Below are 23,350 nucleotides of genomic sequence, written 5' to 3' on the forward strand. Positions count from 1 at the left end.
GACGTGAGCTGGGTGGGCATTCTATGTTGTGTGTCTAGTTTGTCTGTTTCTATGTTTGGCCTAATATGGTTCTCAATCAGAGGCAGGTGTTATGTGTTGTCTCTGATTGGGAATCATATTTAGGTGGCTTGTTTTGTGTTGGGGTTTGTGGGTGGTTGTTTCCTGTCTTTGTGTTCTGCACCAGATAGGACTGTCTCGGTTTTCACGTTTGTTGTTTTTGTATTTTGTATAGTGTTCACGTTATCGTCTCTTTGTTCATTAAACATGTTGAAAACCGGAAGGAAGAAAACCGGTACATATATAGTTCATGTTTGTAATGTTTCTCTGTAGTAACCACGTGATGTGAACACAGATGAACTGTTGTCCTCGGATGTCTTCCAGCAATACTCCAAGAGGATGACTCTGGAGTGTTCACAACTTGCACAGTGGGTTGTTTGAGCGAGGTTGTTAAAATATTATTTGACCCAAAATAAAGAAGGGAGAAATTACTTGTGTCTTCATAAGAGTTTATTGTGACATGATAATAACATTTTCATGTTCTTTTTCACGAGGGAACATCCCAAGACCCTGCAGCCATCAAGAGACCAGCCGCCATCATCTCAGTCATTGATGATGATGGAGACGTAGCTGCTGTGCCATTCTATCCAGGAAGAGTCTACGTGGTCCTTGAGGAGAATGTGATTATGAAGGATTTCCAGTGCTGGCCTGATGCACCTGTATGTTTGTACGGGCTAATGTACTCACTCCAACATGGATACCCGAATTGCACGAAGAACATGTTTGGGTTTATACAAAAAGTGTTGTTAAACTTGGATGGAAACAGAATGAAGCCAAAGGTCCTTGCTTTGAAAAATCAACTGTAAAATACCAATACCAAAAAACATTTATGGCGCTAAACAATTGTAAATAGCTACGTTATCCTATAAGGAAAAGAGATTTAGGGATTAAAAAAAACTGAAGACGACTAAATGTTTTGTATGCAAATGGAAAATAAAATGTCTGCCTGCATTTGATTTGATCTGTGCCTTTAGTCAAACCAGTCACAGAAATGAGAAAGTCATGCAATACTATTGGCCTTTAATCTTAACATGTACAGAGATACAAGAGTAACTTGACTTCAGTTGGTGTAGAGTTTAATTGAAAGGGTTTCTGTTTGGGAAACCTGAACATTGGCATTGTGAAGTTAGCTTACAAATCCTTGTATATAGGAAGCTTTAGAGGCAATGGCCACAAATCTCACATTGCTGACGTCATCGTATGAAAAATGGCCGAGGTCCCAGAGGATGAAAATGGATAGGGAATCTTCATGGAGTTGTAAGGAGTGGTCGTTTGCAGACCTGTGTAGTGTTGTTCACCGGTACATATAAGAACGTTGGGGAAACAGCGTTCGCACACACTGTCTACTTGCATTTAGAACGTTTATATGTACACCTTAGTCAGGATTGAAGGTTTAGGACTGAAACATTGCGTGCATAAATACATTTTTTAATCTGCAAGTATTACTTTGTTTTGTAACATAATGGAGTGAAAATTGTCATGGAGGAAGAAATGTAAATTGTCAACATTAATCTTCATTTTAAACAGTTGAATGTAGTCAAGTTGTTAGACTGAAATGGATGTCGGCACGTCACTAATTCATTATTTTAATTTTAAAACCTTCAGCACAGCTTTTAATTGAATGGAAGCTACCACATCAGTTGAAAGTGTTAATTACAGAAGGAAGGGTCATTATACTGTGCTTATGTTTTAATAGTTAAGTTGATGGGGAATGTTGCAGTGTTACACAGTATTGAATTGATTGAAAGTTGGAGATTTGTTATCGGAGTCTTTTAAAAGTTATGTTCAAATGAGTCATGCTGTACAGAAATGGAATTCATCTATTGATGGATGCTAAAATAGATGAATCATGTTTGGTGCATTCATGTAATTAGAGATGTGTCTCTGAATACGCAGTGTTTTAAAGAATTATTATATATATTTTTTTTAACTGTTGTAAATCTAACTTGCTTTAGACTAGTTGACTGAAAGAACTTGGATTTTAAGAGTAGTTTTTGACCTAAAATGTTAAATTATTTGAGTTACTTAACAAAAAATATAAAGTTACACAGGACTAAAATGTGATACCATTTTTTTTTACTGTTTTATGTTTAATTTACTCAAAAGTTGTATGCAAACTTGAACATGTTGATTCGGTATTTGTTGAATGGACTCCAAAGAATAGAGTAATTAATTACAGTGATACAACATGAATGATTTAAGTTATTAATCAAGTGATATTAACATATACAATAGTAATATTACTTGGAATTGTAAGTAAGTTGTGCAAAAGTTACACAGTTTGGATACTTAAATAATTGAATTCACAGTGACATGATAGAACCAAGTTAAGTGACAAGTTGTTATGGCTTTAATGTTTTGAGTACAAACAGAACTTTACAACAACTTATTGTAGGGAGTAAAAGCAAGTTAATGGACAGACATCTTTTAAGTGTTCTGTACTCAAAAAAATATACTTCCACATGTTGCCCAGACCCCAAATATTTAGTAGATGTAGCTCAAACTACTATGTTTAGGTAACTCTGAAATTACCCTTAGTGGACAAAAAGTATTTAAGTGTGTGTTACACTACTAATCTACTTCATTAGCAAACTATGTTGAGCACAATGTACTTAAAATATTTCTCTACTTACTAAAACGTTTTGTGTTTAATCAACTTTAAATTGTGGCCCATTTGGGATCATGAGACACTTAGAGCTGGCTTTACTCAAACTATAACGTTGTAAGTAACTGTACTCTAGAATCCAAGTGCAGTGGGTTTCCACAAAACTGTAGAGTAATGATAACTAATACGGGTTTACAGTGCAGCCGCCCTTAATTCACACAATAGTCCATGACCCTAAACCATCCGTTCCCCATCGGTCAATGCCCATCTCTATATTGCCTAAATATTGATGTTATGGATTTTGTGGTGGAACTTTCCCCCAAAATTGCTTCCCCCCAATCCTAACACTAATGTTGTTTGTACAAATACGAATAGAGCAGTTTGTTTCGATGTCTTTATTTTCACTCAGGCAGGGATGTCAGAACATAATAACTTGTCTGGGGTGCATTTAGAAGTACCGACTGCCCATTGCTGCGACAACCACTTTCATGAACTTCTGCCAGGTTGCCTGGATTTCAGGAGTGAAAGCGGCTCCGAACTTGGCGGCAATGACAATTGTGAGGACGTCAGCCAACACCTGTAGACAAAAGACAAAGGAGGAAGATGTTAAATTAGACTGCTGTTTTTGTTTTACCTTTGTAATTAGACGTGTAGCCTAAAACATATTGCGCGAGACAGAAGGCATACCCTGAAATTTTCAGGGTCGACGAAGAGTTTGTTAGCGTGGGTCTCGCTCAGTGACTTGTATGTGGCCAAGATGTTGCCCATGTTCTTCACAGCTTTATCCAGAGCTCCACACACGACCTTGCCGTGAGCAGCAACTTTGGGGTTGCCCATGATTGCTGCGGGAGTGGACACATCTCCGAAAGAGCCGAAATAACGCTGAGTCCAGGGGTAGACGATCAGGACTCTGTCATTGCAAGAACACCGAAATATGTGGATTATTTTCAAATCTATTTCAATTATATGCCTAGTTAATAATCTAATATGCGCCATTCAAACTTAATATCAACTCAATATTAATAGTAGTGATAAGATAACAGGACAAGTATAATAGTGTTATAATTACTCATGATCATCTCCACTATAAATTATATTAGATGATATATTTGAATGAGGCTGAAGCCATGACCTACCTTGCCAGAGCCAGTGGTCCGACCTCATTGATATCTACTTTGCCCCAGACAGCACTGATGGTGCTCTTCTCGGCGTCTGTCCAGTCAACCATGTTGTCAGTGTTTTGTTTTCCGGTTTTGCAACAAGATTGAACAATGAATGTGTTGTGTAGGGAGACGCTGCATGCAACTTATATTTATGAGTGCTCTCCGCCCACTGGAGGCGGCGCATGTGATTGGCTCTGGAAAAGATCAGTATTGGCCAAGTGTTTAATGAGCGCTTCAGCTCTTGTACTTGATAATTCAAGCTAATTCCGGCCTACAATTTTGCACAGTTTCTTATCAACGACAATATTTTGCCTTCCTTTTTTATCGGGGTATTCAGACGGGTCCCGCCCATTTTAAGTGATTCATTTCAAGACATTACAAATGATAAGCAGGAATGTCCTGTAATATTTGCAGATAGGTGTGTACCCAGTTCCTCGCATGACCTCTGTCTTCCTCTGACTTTTTTCCGATCATCATTCGAAGTCCAAGCAACCTTTTAATTGGGGATTATACAACTTTAATTGAACAAATGTCAAATATGTCACCTTGAATAAATATTTTCTAAATTGAATGCAGGTCTTGAAGGTGGATTTGATTTGTACAATTTAATTTACTAAGGTGCATCGTCATTTTAAATAGCTAATTAACTAGCAATGAAATATTTATCTATTTTGGCAAAAGCAGCTTTAGAATTAGCCTATTGGAAATATATGATTGATTATACAGAAATATTTCGTTTATGCAACGAAATAAATTATTATTATTATTATGTATTATATTTATCAAACAAATTGTAAAATTGTTGACAGCTCTGGTACAATTTATTTCCATACATTGTTTCACAGTACAGTCAGAAGACGAAAACATAGGCAAAAATGTTTCAGAAAAACGTTAATAATGTATATTATTACAAACATAGCCCTCTGACATCTTATGGGAGGGCCTAATATAGAAATTCTAACTTAACATTTGATAAAAGCCAAGATAACGTTTCTTACTCTTGGATTTTGACCAAGATGGTTGCAGTGTAGGGGGAGTGTACCCTAGTAGCTGGGCGTGTCTGCCGCTCTACTTTAATATAAAGGACCTAGTTGTATAGGCAGTCATCTTCAGTTCATTTCTCGTAGCTTTAACACACGTCAATCAATAAGGAGCAAAATGAGTCTGACAGCAAAGGACAAATCTGTGGTCAAGGCCTTCTGGGGCAAGATTAGTGGAAAGGCAGATGTCATCGGCGCTGAGGCTTTGGGAAGGTAAGCCTTGTTAATGAAAGAATGATGAGAATGGTTGTGTTTAACCTGCTGACAGCGGCCTATGTGCATTTTAACATTAAGTCAACTACTTTCATTACATTGTAGACAGACGATGGGAGGAGTAAGATACGCATAATGCTTAAAAGTTAAGGCATCTAAATACGCCTAAAATGGTATACAAACTCATTTGCAGGATGCTGACGGCTTACCCCCAGACTAAGACCTACTTCTCCCACTGGGCAGACCTGAGCCCCGGCTCTGCCCCAGTCAAGAAGCATGGAGGCGTCATCATGGGTGCAATTGGTAATGCTGTCGGACTGATGGACAACCTCGTGGGTGGACTGAGTGCTCTCAGCGATCTGCACGCCTTCAAGCTGCGCGTTGACCCTGGAAACTTCAAGGTTGGCCCCCAGATAACCTATTGTCTTTATATTGATCACTCTCGACATCAACTCTGTCTGTTGCTATGGCTTAATTCGTTAATATTAACTTTTAAAATATACTTTTCAGATTCTGTCCCACAACATCCTTGTGACCCTGGCTATTCACTTCCCTGGGGATTTCACTCCCGAAGTGCACATTGCTGTGGATAAATTCCTTGCAGCTTTGTCCGCTGCCCTGGCTGACAAATACAGATAAATTGTAGTTCAGTTCCTGAGCTGTTGTTATCACAATAAAATAAACGGGCAATGAATTAAGTTATGTTCTGTTTTTGTGTCCTTATTCCACCATATTTCACCATCAAGGTCATATTTGAATGTTAGCAATACAACAGACTAAATACAGTAGATTCACACATTTAAAAAAAATGGAATGACAAAGGAATGAAGACATAATAAAATAATGGTGCTTTTATTTTTACTAGCTCTATGTTGTTTCCCATCATTTTGTCTAGCCTATCTAATACGTGTAACAATTATTTTGATGAATGTGGAGTAGTTGCTGAATGGGATACTACTAGAGTCAGCATAGGCACAATTTTGAGTATTTTGTCACTTGTATTGGGGTAAAATCAACGTGTAATTTGTAACAAGATAATTCAGAGAATGGTATTTAGTATTTTCAATGTAGTGAATTTGGTCCAAAATTGGGAAGTGGACTCGACTTTGAAAGCGAACACGTTGCTTAACTGAAAGTCCTGCGCAATCTAAAAAAATTACGTGTTGTTTGGTTGGCACAACTGCTGGGCTGCCGGCGTTTGGTATTTAGTTAGGTTGTTTTCTTTAAAAAGAGCAGTGTTGCCTGATGCTGGGTTATTGGTGCTGGGCTATTGAGATTTATAAAATGGGTGGTTCAAGCCCTGAATGCTGATTGGATAACAGCCGTGGTATATCAGACCCTATACCACTATGACAAAACATTTATTTTTACTGCTCTAATTACGTTGGTAACCAGTTAATAATAGCAATAAGGCACCTCGGGGTTTGTGGTATATGGCCAATACACCACGCTAAAGGCTGTATCCAGGCACTCCGCAATGCATAAGAACAGGGAACAGGACATAGCCGTTGTACAGTTGAAGTCGGAAGTTTACATACACTTAGGTTGGAGTCATTAAAACTCGTTTTTCAACCAATCCACACATTTCTTGTTAACAAACTATAGTTTTGGCAAGTCGGTTAGGACATCTACTTTTTGCATGGCACAAGTCATTTTTTCAACAATTGTTTACAAACAGATTATTTCACTTATAATTCACTGTAGCACAATTCCAGTAGGTCAGAAGTTTACATACACTAAGTTGACTGTGCCTGGAAAATTACAGAAAATGATGACATGGCTTTAGAAGCTTCTGAGAGGCTAATTGACATCATTTGAGTCAATTGGAGGTGTACCTGTGGATGTATTTCAAGGCCTACATTCAAACTCAGTGCCTCTTTGCTTGACATCATAGGAAAATCAAAAGAAATCAGCCAAGACCTCAGAAAAAAAAATATCCTTGGTAGCAATTTCCAAATGCCTGAAGGTACCACGTTCATCTGTACAAACAATAGTACGCAAGTATAAACACCATACCGCTCAGGAAGGAGACGCGTTCTGTCTCTTAGAGATTAACGTACTTTGGTGCGAAAAGTGCAAATCAATCCCAGAACAAAAGCAAAGGACCTTGTGAAGATGTTGGAGGAAACAGGAACAAAAGTATCAATATCCACATTAAAACAAGTCCTATATCGAACATAACCTGAAAGGTCGCTCAGCAAGGAAGAAGCCACTGCTCCAAAACCACCATAAAAAAAGCCAGACTACGGTTTGCAACTGCACATGGGGACAAAGATCATACTTTTTGGAGAAATGTCCTCTGGTCTGATGAAACAAAAATAGAACTGTTTGGCCATAATGACCATCGTTATGTTTGGAGGAAAAAGGGGGATGCTTGCAAGCCGAAAGAACACCATCCCAACCGTGAAGCACGGGGGTGGCAGCATCATGTTGTGGTTGTGCTTTGCTGCAGGAGGGACTGGTGCACTTCACAAAATAGATGACATCATGACGGAGGAAAATTATGTGGATATATTGAAGCAACATCTCAAGACATCAGTCAGGAAGTTAAAGCTTGGTCGCAAATAGGTCTTCCAAATGGACAATGACCCCAAGCATACTTCCAAAGTTGTGGCAAAATGGCTTAAGGACAACAAAGTCAAGGTATTGGAGTGGCCATCACAAAGCCCTGACCTCAATCCTATAGAAAATGTGTGGGCAGAACTGAAAAAGCGTGTGCGAGCAAGGAGGCCTACAAACTTGACTCAGTTACACCAGCTCTGTCAGGAGGAATGGGCCAAAATTCACCCAATTTATTGTGGGAAGGTTGTGGAAGGCTACCTGAAACGTTTGACCCAAGTTAAACAATTTTAAGGCAATGCTACCAAATACGAATTGAGTGTATGTAAACTGGGAATGTGATGAAAGAAATAAAAGCTGAAATAAATAATTCTCTCTACTATTATTCTGACATTTCACATTCTTAAAATAAAGTGGTGATCCTAACTGACCTAAGACATGGCATTTTTACTAGGATTGAACGTCACGAATTGTGAAAACTGAGTTTAAATGTATTTGGCTAAGGTGTATGTAAACTTCCGACTTCAACTGTATATTGGCCATATACCACACCCTTATTGCTTAAATTACCCAGTGGGTCAGATCAGAAGATTGGAGACGTAGTTTAGGGGTGTGGCTTTCCGATAATTATGTTTAGCCACCATGAGAGTTAATGTCATTCTTGTTAATCTGTTCTGTTGTGTAGTTATAACATGTTAAGGTTGAACATTCACTTTTTTTTATCTTCAATGAGGCTTAGAGAAGTGTATGAGTTCCCTAAAAGCCTATGCAAATCACATTGTTGGGATAAATACCACCTTATTATAATATGTAATACACAATCTGAATATTCTAGAAGAATGTTTCAAATGCAAACATTTTAAAAACTCTTAAATGTAACTAAATGTAATCTAAAATGTAATCTACATAATCCCCCAAAATAATGATTTATCATGAGAGGGCCAAAAACAATAGTAATACTGTATACTCCAAGAAATGTTAACATCTCCCCTTTCTGTTAAACGTAGTTATAAATTGCTGAGGTGTAGTCACTTTTGAGAACACAAGCTCAAGTACAAAGTACAAATATGATACAAATATGAAAACATTAAATATTTATATGATGTATTTCCTGTTCAACAAAACAGTATGAATAAGACTTCAAATTACTTATATGCTTTCTAAATATAGTATAATCAAATTTAAAATGACTAACTATAAGATTTCACCTTCCTTTTAACTGTACAATACATATTTGTATATACAATGTTAGAGAAAATGTGCATATTTTCTAAAGGTCTCTCTTGATCCAAATGTATTCCCCCATTGCTGTGAATGTCTCACAGAACTCTTCCTGAACTAATTAGGAATTCGACTTTCATCTCATTTTAATCTGGTCCATCTATGACAAACAGAAAGTGGTTTTCGTTTGAAATATATGAATTATTTAAGATTACTGTCTATCAATCGATCTCTAAATGTGCTACAGCGACGAGACCACTATATCATGTTACTTTATGATGTAGGGATTCCAGGTATATGCGTTGTTAGTTGTTAGTGGCTGTGACATAGTGTTCAGCCAGGAGTTGATGGACAGTGAATTGATGCAATAAATAATATATATAGGCCTTTTTTACCCTCCAATTCCGTTATATCAAATTGGTAGTAGCAGTCTTGTCCCATCACTGCAACTTCCATACTACAGATCCGAGTTCGCATGGCTCTCGACCTTCACCTCGCCTCTAGCACTGCGCTGTGCCTTAGACCGCTGCGCCACTCCGGAGGCCGCAATAATACTTGCAGCTCTATTTTGTATTTTATCGGATTTGTTTGAATAAAGCTCTGCATCAGTTGCCCTCGTTTTGCAAGACGGCGCGATCTGTCACATTGCTGTGGATAAATCCGGTGATGGTGAGGGCAAGGCTCCAAAATCATATTTTAAATGGATTGTGTTAGGCTACTCAAGTAATGTGTTGAAAATAATTTCACATGATTGGGCTATGACGTTTAAAATGTTGCTAAAAAGATTGACTTAAATGGGTTTTTAGGTCCAAAAATGGTAAAAGCATTTGTTGACAGTGGATTGCAGTCATTCTAAGGAAATACATATTTAAATATCTAAAACAAAGAAAATAAATATTTAAAAATACTGTAGTTGTCATATTACAATTAGCAAACATTATGTGATGGTCGGCAGGTAGCCTAGTGGTTAAGAGTGTTGTTAACCGAAAGGTCGTGCGTGCCATTGAGCACTTAACTCTAATTCAGCAGACTCTCTGGATAAGAGGCGTCTGCTAAATGTAAAACATGTGATCGTCTGTCCACGTTTTAGGAAATCATTTATTTTTCAAACTTGAAAATGTGTAGGCAAGGCATCGCTTATTTGAATCCACTGAAGGTCTAACTAGAACCCATTTGCCATCAGTGCAATTGCAGGAGAGCATTTACCATAAAAAACAACACTTCAAAAAGATAAATGCTTTTAAATGTATTTTATTATTTTCAGTATGTGTCGCTATGGCACAGCTTCCAGCCTAACAGACTGGAGTTGGAGTGTCATCTCTCTTCCATATTGATGCTCTAGTGGTACTGTCTGCCAAGAGCGGACACAACGACAGCCAGGAACTTCTGGAAGGCTTCCTGAATATCAGCACTGAAAACGGCGGGACCGAGCTTGGCGGCCACGCACACGGTGATGCAGTCGGCGAGGAGCTGTGGAGAGTGGACGGTAAACGAACCAGATGGAGAATGTAATATTGGAATAAGCTTTACATCGGCTCATAACGCTATTTAATTCAAAAGACAATTTATTTTTGTATTTTGTTTCAGTTTGCTAAAGTGTAATACTCACCCTGAAGTTATCGGGATCCACGTGCAGTTTCTCGGAGTGCATCACACTCAGTGCAGCATAGGTGTTCTTGATGTCATCCAGGTTCTGCACAGCTCTGTCCAGTCCGTGCATCACGGTCTTTCCGTGCTTGGCCACGGCGGGGTTACCCATGATGGCAGCGGGTGTGGACAGGTTGCCGAAGGTGCTAAAGTGTCTCTGAGTCCATGGAGACACGATCAGGAGTCTAAAAAGAAATAAAACAGGCTACCATTAAAATTATACTTCACAATCAATATGGTCTGTATCGCACCAAAGGTGAACACCGCGGTTTCCAACTACGCAATTAGTGCTAAATAGTCTAGGTAGCCTATTATCGTGTTATTATTTAATGATGTCTACATAAATATTATAAGAATGTACCTGGCCAGGGCCTGGGGTCCGATCTCATCCACGCTGATCTTTCCCCACAGGCCTACGATGGCACTGCGCTCAGCATCTGTCCAGTCGACCATGTTGACGTTTGTTTGTTGATTTCCGTTGGTACTTGCAAAATGTTACAAGGGATTCCTGAACTGTTTGTCTCCTGGGACTTCCAATTTATTGATGTTCCGTATCTCCGCCCTGAACAGAACACAGAAAATGATTGGATGAACGTCTTGAGGGGGCAAGGTCCTCGAGTGTGTCACATATCGTCATGGTGCCAACTTCATCCCACCTTTAAAGATAATGCTTGGTCATTTAGGCGTTGCCAAATTCAAATGATTATGGATGGAATAAACAAGTCATGATTAGCCTTCATCGGCATTTTTGTCAAAATGTAGTTATTGACATAGCCTTGTTCTGTTCAATGTTCTCTACATACTACATATAGTTCTTAATACCACAATTCATATTGTTTTAAGTTCAAAATAATATCTAACACCACTCAAACCAATGAAGGTTCGGAACTTTAATGCCAATTATCTCAGGATAGAACCTTATTTAGCACAAAATTATATTTTCATTTATCGTTGTAATATTCACATTGAATTGCAATATTATCTTTATAAAATGCTAATTATTGATGTAAGTGTTTATTTAGGGTCTCATTTAAAAAAAAGAAAAGCCTAGATTGGGAGTAAACTATTAAAGAAAGAGCATGACTCAATGTGTTTTATCTTCATATTCAGAAGGCCCCACCCATTTGAAAGTTCCATATTTCTGGTCTTTTTGAATGATTAATCGAAATGTCAGTTGGTGACTAGTCGTTTTATAGGCCTTCATCAGGGGAATTGATACGTTCTAACTGGACACCATTCAATGTGGATGTTAGCCTATTTCATTCAATGAAACTACAGCTTTTTGTTTAACTCCACTGAAATACAATGCACGTAACCTATATATTGTTACAATGTTTAGTGATAGGCCTAGGCTACGCTTTGCAACCAAAACAAAACCTTTCCGATTATCAGGTCTATACTTTGTCTCAGTATTTATGTGTTAATTGTGAATATTGACTACATAGGCCAAATTGGATATAAGCCAACACGTCTTGATTTGGTTGCTAGTTGCCAATCCAATCACGTTGCAACTATTTGTCAGTGTTGCGGAAGCTACTCTGAAAATATAATTTACCAGGTTAGCAATTACTTCACACTGGAAGAAGATAAGCTACACTAAAGCTACCCCTAAGAAAAATATAAAGGTACAATGGCAAAGTAGTTCACTATTCAAACTACTTCGTAAAAAATGATCATATGTAAATCTGAAATGTAATAGAGTAAAAACTGTAAGTCAGAGAACGTTGGGGTAAAATGTTGACAGTGTGTATTTTAGTCTATTAGCAGAAAAACTATGTTTCAAGTCAGAATTAGGCAGGTCTAATGCACCAAAAAAGTAAATGATTGCCTACTTCATCCATATTTTATTTTATTTAGCAAAAAAAGTAGTGTGTAGTTCCAGTAGTTAGCTGCTACATGGGGGGAAAAGTAGTTAACTACTGAAAACCCTAACTAGATTTCAATGTAGATCAACTCCCACCAAGCTACTGCTAAATGTAGTTAAATTACTAGTTGAACTACATGTAGTCCACTACTCCCCAACACTGCCTTGTGTACAGAATCACATATACTCACCAATGAGTATAGGCAATTTTAGACCGTTTGACTAAACCTTAACTGTAAAGAAAATATTGAGGTATTGAGTGTTTCAAAAACACTTTGTTATTCAATCTATATGAAATAAATACATGCAATGTTATGACAGCATTTTTACAAACGAAATCGATTATGTGCAATTGTCATATTTTGGCCATTACACGAAGTGGCTCAGTTCCATAACATATAAAAAAAAAACATGAATCATGTCTTGGAAAAATGCCCAATGAGGGGAGGAGCCGAGATTACATCGGGGTGTGCCTTTTCTTGTGCCTCAATAAAAACAGCCTCTGAGAAGTCTGTGCTCACACGCTTCTTTTCTCAGCATCTTCATTTAAGTGGGTTAACGGACAAGACGCAGCTATGAGTCTCTCAGCCAAGGACAAAGCCAACGTGAAGGCCATCTGGGGCAAGATCCTACCTAAATCCGATGAGATTGGAGAACAGGCTCTTTCCAGGTAATTACATAACGATGTATGATAAATTAGACTAAATTAGATAAATAGACTTGAACATGTATTCAAATTATTAACACAACTCCTCAGTCAATTATATGGAAGCTATGAATGCGTAGCCTATCTCAGCAAAAATATGGACGGGATTTCCGACCGTGTGAATTATTATTTAAGATGAATTTTGTCTCACCTGATTTCTAATGTCCACGACAGGATGCTTGTCGTCTACCCCCAGACCAAGGCCTACTTCTCCCACTGGGCTTCCGTGGCCCCCGGTTCCGCTCCAGTGAAGAAGCATGGCATCACCATCATGAATCAGATCGATGAATGTGTTGGCAACTTGGACGATCTCTTTGGTTTCTTGTGCAAGCTCAGTGAACTGCACGCCACCAAGCTGAGGGTGGACCCCACCAACTTCAAGGTAAGAGAAAAAGACACAAAGAACCCACAAAAAAATCTGAGTTTTTACCTGTGTGAAGGTGAAATAATCAATTTCCCTTTTGCTTTGCAGATCCTGGCTCACAACCTGATTGTGGTCATTGCCGCCTACTTCCCTGCGGAATTCACCCCCGAGATCCACCTGTCCGTGGACAAGTTCCTGCAGCAACTGGCTCTGGCCCTGGCGGAGAAGTACCGCTAAACTGTCATCAGAGCTACTAGCTCTCACAGTCTTATATCAGAATTAGACGTTCATCCATGTTTCTCAAACGTAATGTCCTTCCGATATTGACACACTGACAATAAAGCTAAATTAAACTCATACTGAGGTGTTTGTTTTTCATTTTCGTTATCCATAGGGGGCACAGGGGCACGTACCCCATCATATTTTTCCTCTTAAATAACGAAATAATGATAATAATATTTTTTCTCTGTAGTACTACTAGCCATTTAGCAATTGTATGAAGTTGGCTTTAGCTAGCTCAGATGGGTTCCCAATCTCCCAAACTCATAAATATCTACCAATAAGCCATTTCAGGCTATCAATCAAGTTAGAGAAGCAAGCTTGTCAAAATTCTTCAATTTAGGGACCACCCCACAGCCATCCTCACTTACTGTGTCCCCTCAGATCTTTGCGGTGCATGAAGCCCCTGCTCACATTGTCTTGTGATTTACAGTGCATTCGGAAAGAATTCAGACCCCTTTACCTTATCCACATTTTGTTACGTTACATATTTATTTTAATATCTATTAAATCGTTTATTCCCTCATAAATCTACACACAATACCCCACAATGACAAATCAAAAACAGGATTTAAGAAATGTTTGCAAATGTATTAAAAAAACAACAACAGGAGGAGTCGTGTAGGACCGCCAAAAAAGATGGCAGCATTTTAGAGAGCTCCTACCCGCATGCAAATATTGAAATTCAACGGCATACGCTTTCATTTGTGTCTTAATATATTGACTTGAAGTACAGTTTAATATAAAGATAATTTACATTTTGAAACATTTTAAAGTGGAGTTATTGGAATGTCGACACACGCTAAAAACGTATTCAAGCCTAACACACGGTTTTCACAGAAGGCCACATCGGCTAGCAAACAAACAGCAAGTCTTCCCGAACACCCCCACCGAGACATTGAAAAACACGTAAACCCAGAGAAATCGGTACATATTTAGGATCTATTTGAGCAAATCGGAAATTGAACATGATTTTGTTTGATGTTCCATCTGATTTCTCCACGATAAAAACAAGCAAGAGTCTCACATTCAATATGTACATAATGCATTTCAGAAAATTTCGTGCGTTTAAATTTCGTGAATTTTCGTTAGTTTTTGTGTGGCTTAATTCGTGAGAAAAGACACGAATTTAACCAGTAGGCTACACATAAAGCCATTGCAACAACCATATAGACGCGATAGTCTATATTTCATTTTTGTTCTTCTTTATGGCTAATTGAACGTTATGAATATACAAAAATGTTGTCTTTGTTTAACCATGTTTAAAAATGTGTCGTTGTATGGCTATATGTACTGTTTTAGACTTGCTGAACAGACATTTTGAGAAAAGACACACATTTACGTGCGACTTAATTCGTGTGATTTTTTATTTATTAATGCCAATGCTGTTTTCTATGCTTGATTTCGCTTAAAACTTTAATACTTTGGGATAGTGGTGCACTTGTAATCAGAAAGGCCCTTTTTTTCGTGTAGGCAACAGTACACGATTTTCTTCATAACCCATTTCATATTTCGTTTTCTTCATAATGCATTTATTACATGTTAAACAGGTTAATGTAAAATAATGAATTACGTTCATGTCAATCATGTTATATACTGTAACGCGTTTTTTTTTTTTTTTTTTTTTTTTTACCGTTATTTTACCAGGTAAGTTGACTGAGAACACGTTCTCATTTGCAGCAACGACCTGGGGAATAGTTACAGGGGAGAGGAGGGGGATGAATGAGCCAATTGTAAACTGGGAATTATTAGGTGACCGTGATGGTTGAGGGCCAGATTGGGAATTTAGCCAGGACACCGGGGTTAACACCCCTACTCTTACGATAAGTGCCATGGGATCTTTAATGACCTCAGAGAGTCAGGACACCCGTTTAACGTCCCATCCGAAAGACGGCACCCTACACAGAGCAGTGTCCCCAATCACTGCCCTGGGGCATTGGGATCTTTTGTTTAGACCAGAGGAAAGAGTGCCTCCTACTGGCCCTCCAACACCACTTCCAGCAGCACCTGGTCTCCCATCCAGGGACTGACCAGGACCAACCCTGCTTAGCTTCAGAAGCAAGCCAGCAGTGGTATGCAGGGTGGTATGCTGCTGGCGTTCAACCAGTTAGCAAGTCAAAAATGTCAGTTTCCTAGTACCGACTAGCACTTGAATGGAGTATTATGTTGGCTTCACATTCTCATGGGAAATGGGAAAATGGGAAGTTGAACATGATTGTGTTCAAGTGCTTTTGAAGTCGGAACAATTCTTAAACCAATAAGATTGGCAACATCATTTTCTAACTTCCAATTCCTATTCGGAGGGTCATTCAAGTGAAATTAGTAAGTGTAATAGACAACAGTAGGGTCTGGGTCGCGGCGTGTCCAGCCCTCATACCCATTCACGACCACCGCGGAGTGTCAGTATCCTACTAGGTGTCCGTTCAGTTAACTAGTAGAATTATTGTTTGTGAAGTAAGTATGGGGATTATTATTAAGGTTCTGGTCGTCTGAGATACCAACAGGCTATACAACAAACAATATAACTATAGAATTAAGAAACTAAAGTAAATAAAGTAATAATGAAATCAATGCAAAAACTAAAATATAACATTCACAAATGTTTGGTTGCTTTAAGACTAATAAGTCATGTCTACACAATAATATTGGAGCAGTTCCAATGTTTAGCCTAAATCCAATGTTTAGCCTAAATCCAATGTTTAGCCTACATCCAATGTTAGCCTACATCCAATGTTTAGCCTACATCCAATGTTTAGCCTACATCCAATGTTTAGCCTACATCCAATGTTTAGCCTACATCCAATGTTTAGCCTACATCCAATGTTTAGCCTACATCCAATGTTAGCCTACATCCAATGTTTAGCCTACATCCAATGTTAGCCTACATCCAATGTTTAGCCTACATCCAATGTTAGGCTACATCCAATGTTTAGCCTACATCCAATGTTTAGCCTACATCCAATGTTTAGCCTACATCCAATGTTTAGTCTACATCCAATGTTAGCCTACATCCAATGTTTAGCCTACATCCAATGTTTAGTCTACATCCAATGTTTAGCCTACATCCAATGTTTAGCCTACATCCAATGTTTAGTCTACATCTGTCTTCAGATTTATTTTATGGGTGATTTTTCCATTAAATACATTTCTTTCAATTTTGCACTCCACTCTTCCGATACATTTATTTGCTGTAGACATAAGGATATTCAACAGGTAGGCATTTTGAAACCGTTCAGAGATTATACCTCTCTGACCTTCTCTCCTACAGTACCAGCCCTCATGCTCTCTCCCCTCAACCACAGTTGGCCACCTTGTCATCCCCAGGTCCAAGCTCCAGAGTTTCAGGGCTCTGGAATGCCCTCCCTACAGCCATCCGTGACTCTGAGTCCATCATCATCTTTCAGTCCCGCCTAAGAACCCACCTCTTCACCATGTCCTATCCTTACCTCCCCCTCCACCATTCTCACACACACCTCTTCTGTTTCACACACTTGCACACACACTCACACATACGCGCAACACCTGCTCGCTGTCTCACTCACATACTCACATATCACACCCTTTCCTTCAAATCAAATCAAATCACATGTATTTATAAAGCCCTTCTTACATCAGCTGATGTCACAAAGTGCTGTACAGAAACCCAGCCCAAAACCCCAAACAGCAAGCAATGCAGGTGTAGAAACACGGTGGCTAGGAAAAACTCCCGAGAAAGGCCAGAACCTCGGAAAAAACCTAGAGAGGAACCAGGCTATGAGGGGTGGCCAGTCCTCTTCTGTCTGTGCCGGGTGGAGATTATAACAGAACATGGCCAAGATGTTCAAATGTTCATATATGACCAGCAGGGTCAAATAATAATAATCACAGTGGTTGTCGAGGGTGCAACAGGTCAGCACCTCAGGAGTAAGTTGGCTTTTCATAGCCGATCATTCAGAGTATCTCTACTGCTCCTGCTGTCTCTAGAGAGTTGAGAACAGCAGGTCTGGGATAGGTAGCACGTCCGGTGAATAGGTCAGGGTTCCATAGCCGCAGGCAGAACAGTTGAAACTGGAGCAGCAGCATGGCCAGGTGGACTGGGGACAGCAAGGAGTCATCATGCCAGGTAGTCCTGAGGCATGGTCCTAGGGCTCAGGTCCCCCGAGAGAGAGAGCATACTTAAATTCACACAGGACACCGGATAAGACAGGAGAAATACTACAGCTAAATCAGACCCCGACACAAACTACTGCAGCATAAATACTGGAGGATGAGACAGGAGCGGTCAGGAGACATTGTGGCCCCATACGAATATTTGACCAAATCACAGACTTGACTACAGGTAAACCTAGGTTGTGTAGGCAATCACTTTGACTATGTCTGCAAATAGCCTATTGATTTGGCTTCTTATGCTTTGCAATAATGGACTAAATCACAGATCGAGCACATCATTGCGCGCATGTCACACATCATGGAAACATTGAGGCAAAAAGTACATAGCCTAGTGGCAATATAAATCAATTGATTGAACATGAAATTGAGTTCAATATGATTGAAATAGCCTACATACATGGGCATATAATGGATATGTTTTAATACAGTCATCTCGGTTTTCATTTGAAGCATAATTGTATCCTACACTTGTTTATAACAATTGCAGATACTTCGGCTATTTTTTTTGTAGTCAGCTTCGTTCTGATGTTATCCGCAGTCACAGACAGAATCAAGATGTTTAGCAGAGATCTTCTGTAATTGAAGTGACGCGGAAGGGCAAAGAAAACATCTAGCCATGCACGCCGGCTGGTCTATTAGTGGTCTGTTAATGTTAAGAATTTGTCGTGGACTGTCCCCCCTCTAAAAAAAATACAATGGTTTGTGTCGATGTCTTTATTTTCACTCAGGCAGGGATGTCAGAACATAATAACTTGTCTGGGGTGCATTTAGAAGTACCGACTGCCCATTGCGGCGACAACCACTTTCATGAACTTCTGCCAGGTTGCCTGGATTTCAGGAGTGAAAGCGGCTCCGAACTTGGCGGCAATGACAATTGTGAGGACCTCAGCCAACACCTGTAGACAAAAGACAAAGGAGGAAGATGTTAAATAAGACTGACGGTTTTGTTTTACTTTTGGAATTAGACGTGTTGCTCTGATTGTTATGTGTGTAGGCTTACATCAGTAAAGCCTAAAATATAAGCCTATTTCTCAAGACAGAAGGCATACCCTGAAATTGTCGGGGTCAACGAAGAGTTTGTTGGCGTGGGTCTCGCTCAGTGACTTGTATGTGGCCAAGATGTTGCCCATGTTCTTCACAGCTTTATCCAGAGCTCCACACACGACCTTGCCGTGAGCAGCAACTTTGGGGTTGCCCATGATTGCTGCGGGAGTGGACACATCTCCGAAAGAGCCGAAATAACGCTGAGTCCAGGGGTAGACGATCAGGACTCTGTCATTGCAAGAACCCCGAAATATGTGGATTATTTTCAAATCTATTTCAATTATATGCCTAGTTAATAATCTAATATGCGCCATTCAAACTTAATAACAACTCAATATTAATAGTAATGATAAGATAACAGGACAAGTATAATATTGTTATAATTACTCATGATCATCTCCACTATAAACTATATTAGATGATATATTTGAATGAGGCTGAAGCCATGACCTACCTTGCCAGAGCCAGTGGTCCGACCTCATTGATATCTACTTTGCCCCAGACAGCACTGATGGTGCTCTTCTCGGCGTCTGTCCAGTCAACCATGTTGTCAGTGTTTGTTTTCCGGTTTTGCAACAAGATAAAACAAATTGTCTTGTGTAGGGAGACACTTTGTCTGCAACTTATATTTATGAGTGCACTCCGCCCACTGGAGGCGGCGCATATGATTGGCTCTGGTAAAGATTAGTATTGGCCAAGTGAGCGCTTCAGCTCTCGAACTTGATGACATCAATTCTAATAATTTATCTGTTAAACAGTAATGTTCATTTATTAGTTGTTACAGAATCAAGTCTGTAGGTTAGATCCTAAAAGCTGGAAGCATATGTAAATAGGCATATACAATTTTCTAGATTACCAACGTTTCAAAATTCGCATGATCACTATCTAAAACAGTTGTAATTTATCCAACTGATGCAAGAATAAAAGCAAGGTTATGGCAAAACGCTTCCGAAGATTACATGTCCTTCATTGCAGTGTATAAGGCTATACAAATGAAAAAATAGAAAGACGCAATCAATAAAAACAAATATGAATTAGGAACATGTGATAATTCCAGCCAATTCCGGCCTACTATTTGGCACAGTTTCTTATCTACGACAAAATGACGCCTGCCTTTTTTTTATCGGGGTATTCAGACCGTTCCGCCCATTTTAAGTGATTAATTTCAAGACATTAAAAATGATAAGCAGGAATGTCCTGTATTATTTGCAGATAGGTGTGTACCCATGTCCTCGCATGACCTCTGTCTTCCTCTGACTTTTTAAAATATATATTTAGCCTACCTTTAATTATTTAACATTATGTAGGATAGAACAAAGTTTGCGTCATAATCTAGGCCAATACAATTTCAAATAGCCAATGAACTATTAATGAAATAATTGTATATTTTGGCAAAAGAAGCTTTATCTTTTGAATTAACTTATTGGAAATATATGCTCGATTAGGCTACTCTGAAAGATGTCCCTTTATGCAACGAAAAAAAAAATAGTAATAATTATCTTTATAAAAAAAATAAAAAAATAGTTGACATCTTTTTCATCTGGTGCAATTGATTTAAATGCATTATGTTACAGTACATTCAGAATATAAAATTGTAGGCTACAAAAAGAAACAAAAAGTTAATTAGGCCCTAATGATGGATATTATTAGAAACATAGCCATATCTTATTGAAGGGTTTAATATGGAAATTCAAACTTAATATTTCATAAACGCCAAAATTATTATTTAACGTTATTTAGGATATAAAATCAAATTGCCAATTCACTATTAAATGAAATATTTGGCTATTTTGGCAAAAGCAGCTGCAACACAATATAATATTGGAAATATACGCTTGATTACACTGAAATAATACGTTTTATGCAACAAAAATAATAATCTTTATCAATCAAATTGTAAAATTGTTGCATCTGGTAGGCCTACAATTAATATGCATTGCGCAAAAGAACAAAATGAATGATGGATATTATTAGAAACATAGCCCTCTGACATCTTATTGAAGTTTTTAATATAAAAAGTCTAACTTAATATTTGATAAGCCACAAAAAAAGCTTAATATTTGATAAACAGATCTTACTGTTGGATTTTGACCAAGATGGTTGCAGTGTAGGGGGAGTGTACCCTAGTAGCTGGGCGTGTCTGCCGCTCTACTTTAATATAAAGGACCTAGTTGTATAGGCAGTCATCTTCAGTTCATTTCTCGTAGATTTAACACACGTCAATCAATAAGGAGCAAAATGAGTCTGACAGCAAAGGACAAATCTGTGGTCAAGGCCTTCTGGGGCAAGATTAGTGGAAAGGCAGATGTCATCGGCGCTGAGGCTTTGGGAAGGTGAGCCTTGTTAATGAAAGAATGATGAGAATGGTTGTGTTTAACCTGCTGACAGCGGCCTATGTGCATTTTAACATTAAGTCAACTACTTTCATTACATTGTAGACAGACGATGGGAGAAAAACGATATGCGTAAAGCTTAGAAGTTCAGCATCTAATACAAAGACCTATAATAGGAACTATTCTGTACCTTCCTTTGCAGGATGCTGACGGCTTACCCCCAGACTAAGACCTACTTCTCCCACTGGGCAGACCTGAGCCCCGGCTCTGCCCCAGTCAAGAAGCATGGAGGCGTCATCATGGGTGCAATTGGTAATGCTGTCGGACTGATGGACAACCTCGTGGGTGGACTGAGTGCTCTCAGCGATCTGCACGCCTTCAAGCTGCGCGTTGACCCTGGAAACTTCAAGGTTTGCCCCCAGATAACCTATTGTCTTTATATTGATCACTCTCGACATCAACTCTGTCTGTTGCTATGGCTTAATCCTTCAATATTAACTTTGAAAATATACTTTTCAGATTCTGTCCCACAACATCCTTGTGACCCTGGCTATTCACTTCCCTGGGGAGTTCACTCCCGAAGTGCACATTGCTGTGGATAAATTCCTTGCAGCCTTGTCCGCTGCCCTGGCTGACAAATACAGATAAGACCATCATGCAAGTCCAAAATTGGACTCCAGTTCCTGCTCTGTTGTTATCACAAAATAAACAGGCAATGAATGAAGTTATGTCCTCTGTGTCCTTATTCCACCACAGTTCACCATCAAAGTCATATTTGAATTTCATCACTATCACATCTAGATTGAATACATTGAATGAAGAAAGGAAGGGATTAAGTACTAAATGGTGCTTTAGGTCCACCATCCACTAGCTCACTATGTTATCCTCCATAACTTTGGTTAACCTATCTAATACGTGTAACATGCATATTGCTGACCTCATTTAATATTTGATGAATATGGAGTAGTTACATATAGGGGTTGGTAAACTGAATGGGCTATATGAAGACGGTAGAGGCACAATGAAAACCTATTCAGAGATGAACAGATATGTATTTAAAAAACTTTTAAAAATGACCATGTAATTTGCAGCAAGATACTTAATAGAATAGGCTATTTTGTATTTTCAACGCAGTGAATTTGGTTGGGGAAGTGAAATCGACTTTGAAAAACGAACACGTTGCGTTTTTCTGTATATACCACACCAGCCCAGCCTCACATTCAATTCGCGCATATATGTACAAAATGTATTTCAGCAGATTTCGTGCGTTTTTGTGCATTTTTGGGGTGGTTCAATTCGTTTGAAAATACACGAATTTCTGTGCTACTTAATTCGTGCGAAAATACACGAATTTCTGTGCTACTTAATTCGTGCGAAAAGACACGAATTTAACCAGTAGGCGACACACAAGCCGTTGCAACAACCATAGACGTGATCGCCTGTATTTATTTATTTTACGTTATGAATATATAGATATTTTGTCTTTTTTTAACCATTTAACCATAAGAGGTTATATATATATTGTCTTTATTTAATCCCTATTAAAACATTGTGGTTTTATGCCTATATGTACTGCTTTCGATTTTTCTGAACAGACTTTTCAGGATAGAATGAATGTAAGCAATGCATGATGGTTAATGGTGTTTTATTCGGTTGTAGTTCCATGTATTTCTTAAAAAATAAACGTGTAAACCATTTTTATTGAACAGAATGTAACTGAAAATACAATGGCAGCCTTGCCATTGTCCATCAATAACAAAACATTTTTTTTTCGTATAACATTTGGGGAAACGTATGCAGTCATTGTAGTCTTACATTTTGTTGGCCAACCAAAATTACCAAAATGTTAACCCGTAATAAGGCTAGGGTGGCTGAGTGTAAATACATGGCTCTGAGTGTAAGCACCTTTTCACTAGAAACGTTCTTGTGTTCAAATTACCGTCAGTGCGAAATAGCTAGAAAGCTTTCGTATTTCCACTTGGCTGCACCTACGGTTACGATAACGATAAATCAAGTGCAATACCTGCGTCGACCTGTGTCGAGCAGCAAAACACCGGAAAGCTTCTAGCCTACCGGAAAGTTACAAGAAGAACAAGAATAGTTACC

General features: G+C 38.7%; 6 protein-coding genes across 6 annotated transcripts; 3 read left to right on the forward strand and 3 right to left on the reverse strand.

The window, feature by feature from the left end:
* Positions 1 to 3,042: 3,042 nt before the first annotated feature.
* Positions 3,043 to 4,045, reverse strand: LOC139565357 (hemoglobin subunit beta-1-like). Its single transcript, XM_071385628.1, has 3 exons — positions 3,799 to 4,045; positions 3,350 to 3,572; positions 3,043 to 3,239 (listed from the first exon to the last, which is right to left on the reverse strand). Exons 1-3 carry the CDS (start codon positions 3,888 to 3,890, stop codon positions 3,111 to 3,113), a joined length of 444 nt encoding a protein of 147 aa, XP_071241729.1. The 5' UTR covers positions 3,891 to 4,045; the 3' UTR covers positions 3,043 to 3,110.
* Positions 4,046 to 4,815: 770 nt separating this feature from the next.
* Positions 4,816 to 5,776, forward strand: LOC139565360 (hemoglobin subunit alpha). The gene is made up of 3 exons (XM_071385632.1): positions 4,816 to 5,078; positions 5,272 to 5,479; positions 5,589 to 5,776. Exons 1-3 carry the CDS (start codon positions 4,984 to 4,986, stop codon positions 5,715 to 5,717), a joined length of 432 nt encoding a protein of 143 aa, XP_071241733.1. The 5' UTR covers positions 4,816 to 4,983; the 3' UTR covers positions 5,718 to 5,776.
* Positions 5,777 to 10,093: 4,317 nt separating this feature from the next.
* Positions 10,094 to 13,359, reverse strand: LOC139565353 (hemoglobin subunit beta-like). Its single transcript, XM_071385625.1, has 4 exons — positions 13,227 to 13,359; positions 10,867 to 11,067; positions 10,468 to 10,690; positions 10,094 to 10,328 (listed from the first exon to the last, which is right to left on the reverse strand). The coding sequence occupies exons 2-4, from the start codon at positions 10,956 to 10,958 to the stop codon at positions 10,197 to 10,199; spliced, it is 447 nt and encodes a 148-aa protein (XP_071241726.1). The 5' UTR covers positions 10,959 to 11,067; positions 13,227 to 13,359; the 3' UTR covers positions 10,094 to 10,196.
* LOC139565362 (hemoglobin subunit alpha-4-like) lies at positions 12,853 to 13,796 on the forward strand. Its single transcript, XM_071385634.1, has 3 exons — positions 12,853 to 13,039; positions 13,250 to 13,457; positions 13,548 to 13,796. The coding sequence occupies exons 1-3, from the start codon at positions 12,945 to 12,947 to the stop codon at positions 13,674 to 13,676; spliced, it is 432 nt and encodes a 143-aa protein (XP_071241735.1). The 5' UTR covers positions 12,853 to 12,944; the 3' UTR covers positions 13,677 to 13,796.
* A 4,770-nt stretch (positions 13,797 to 18,566) lies between these two features.
* LOC139565354 (hemoglobin subunit beta-1-like) lies at positions 18,567 to 19,606 on the reverse strand. Its single transcript, XM_071385626.1, has 3 exons — positions 19,366 to 19,606; positions 18,917 to 19,139; positions 18,567 to 18,763 (listed from the first exon to the last, which is right to left on the reverse strand). Exons 1-3 carry the CDS (start codon positions 19,455 to 19,457, stop codon positions 18,635 to 18,637), a joined length of 444 nt encoding a protein of 147 aa, XP_071241727.1. The 5' UTR covers positions 19,458 to 19,606; the 3' UTR covers positions 18,567 to 18,634.
* Positions 19,607 to 20,122: 516 nt separating this feature from the next.
* On the forward strand, positions 20,123 to 21,968 carry LOC139565359 (hemoglobin subunit alpha-like). The gene is made up of 3 exons (XM_071385631.1): positions 20,123 to 21,244; positions 21,447 to 21,654; positions 21,764 to 21,968. The coding sequence occupies exons 1-3, from the start codon at positions 21,150 to 21,152 to the stop codon at positions 21,890 to 21,892; spliced, it is 432 nt and encodes a 143-aa protein (XP_071241732.1). The 5' UTR covers positions 20,123 to 21,149; the 3' UTR covers positions 21,893 to 21,968.
* Positions 21,969 to 23,350: the final 1,382 nt, after the last annotated feature.

The sequence above is a fragment of the Salvelinus alpinus genome, chromosome 36, assembly GCF_045679555.1.
Source record: "Salvelinus alpinus chromosome 36, SLU_Salpinus.1, whole genome shotgun sequence".
Taxonomy (NCBI): Eukaryota; Metazoa; Chordata; class Actinopteri; order Salmoniformes; family Salmonidae; genus Salvelinus; species Salvelinus alpinus.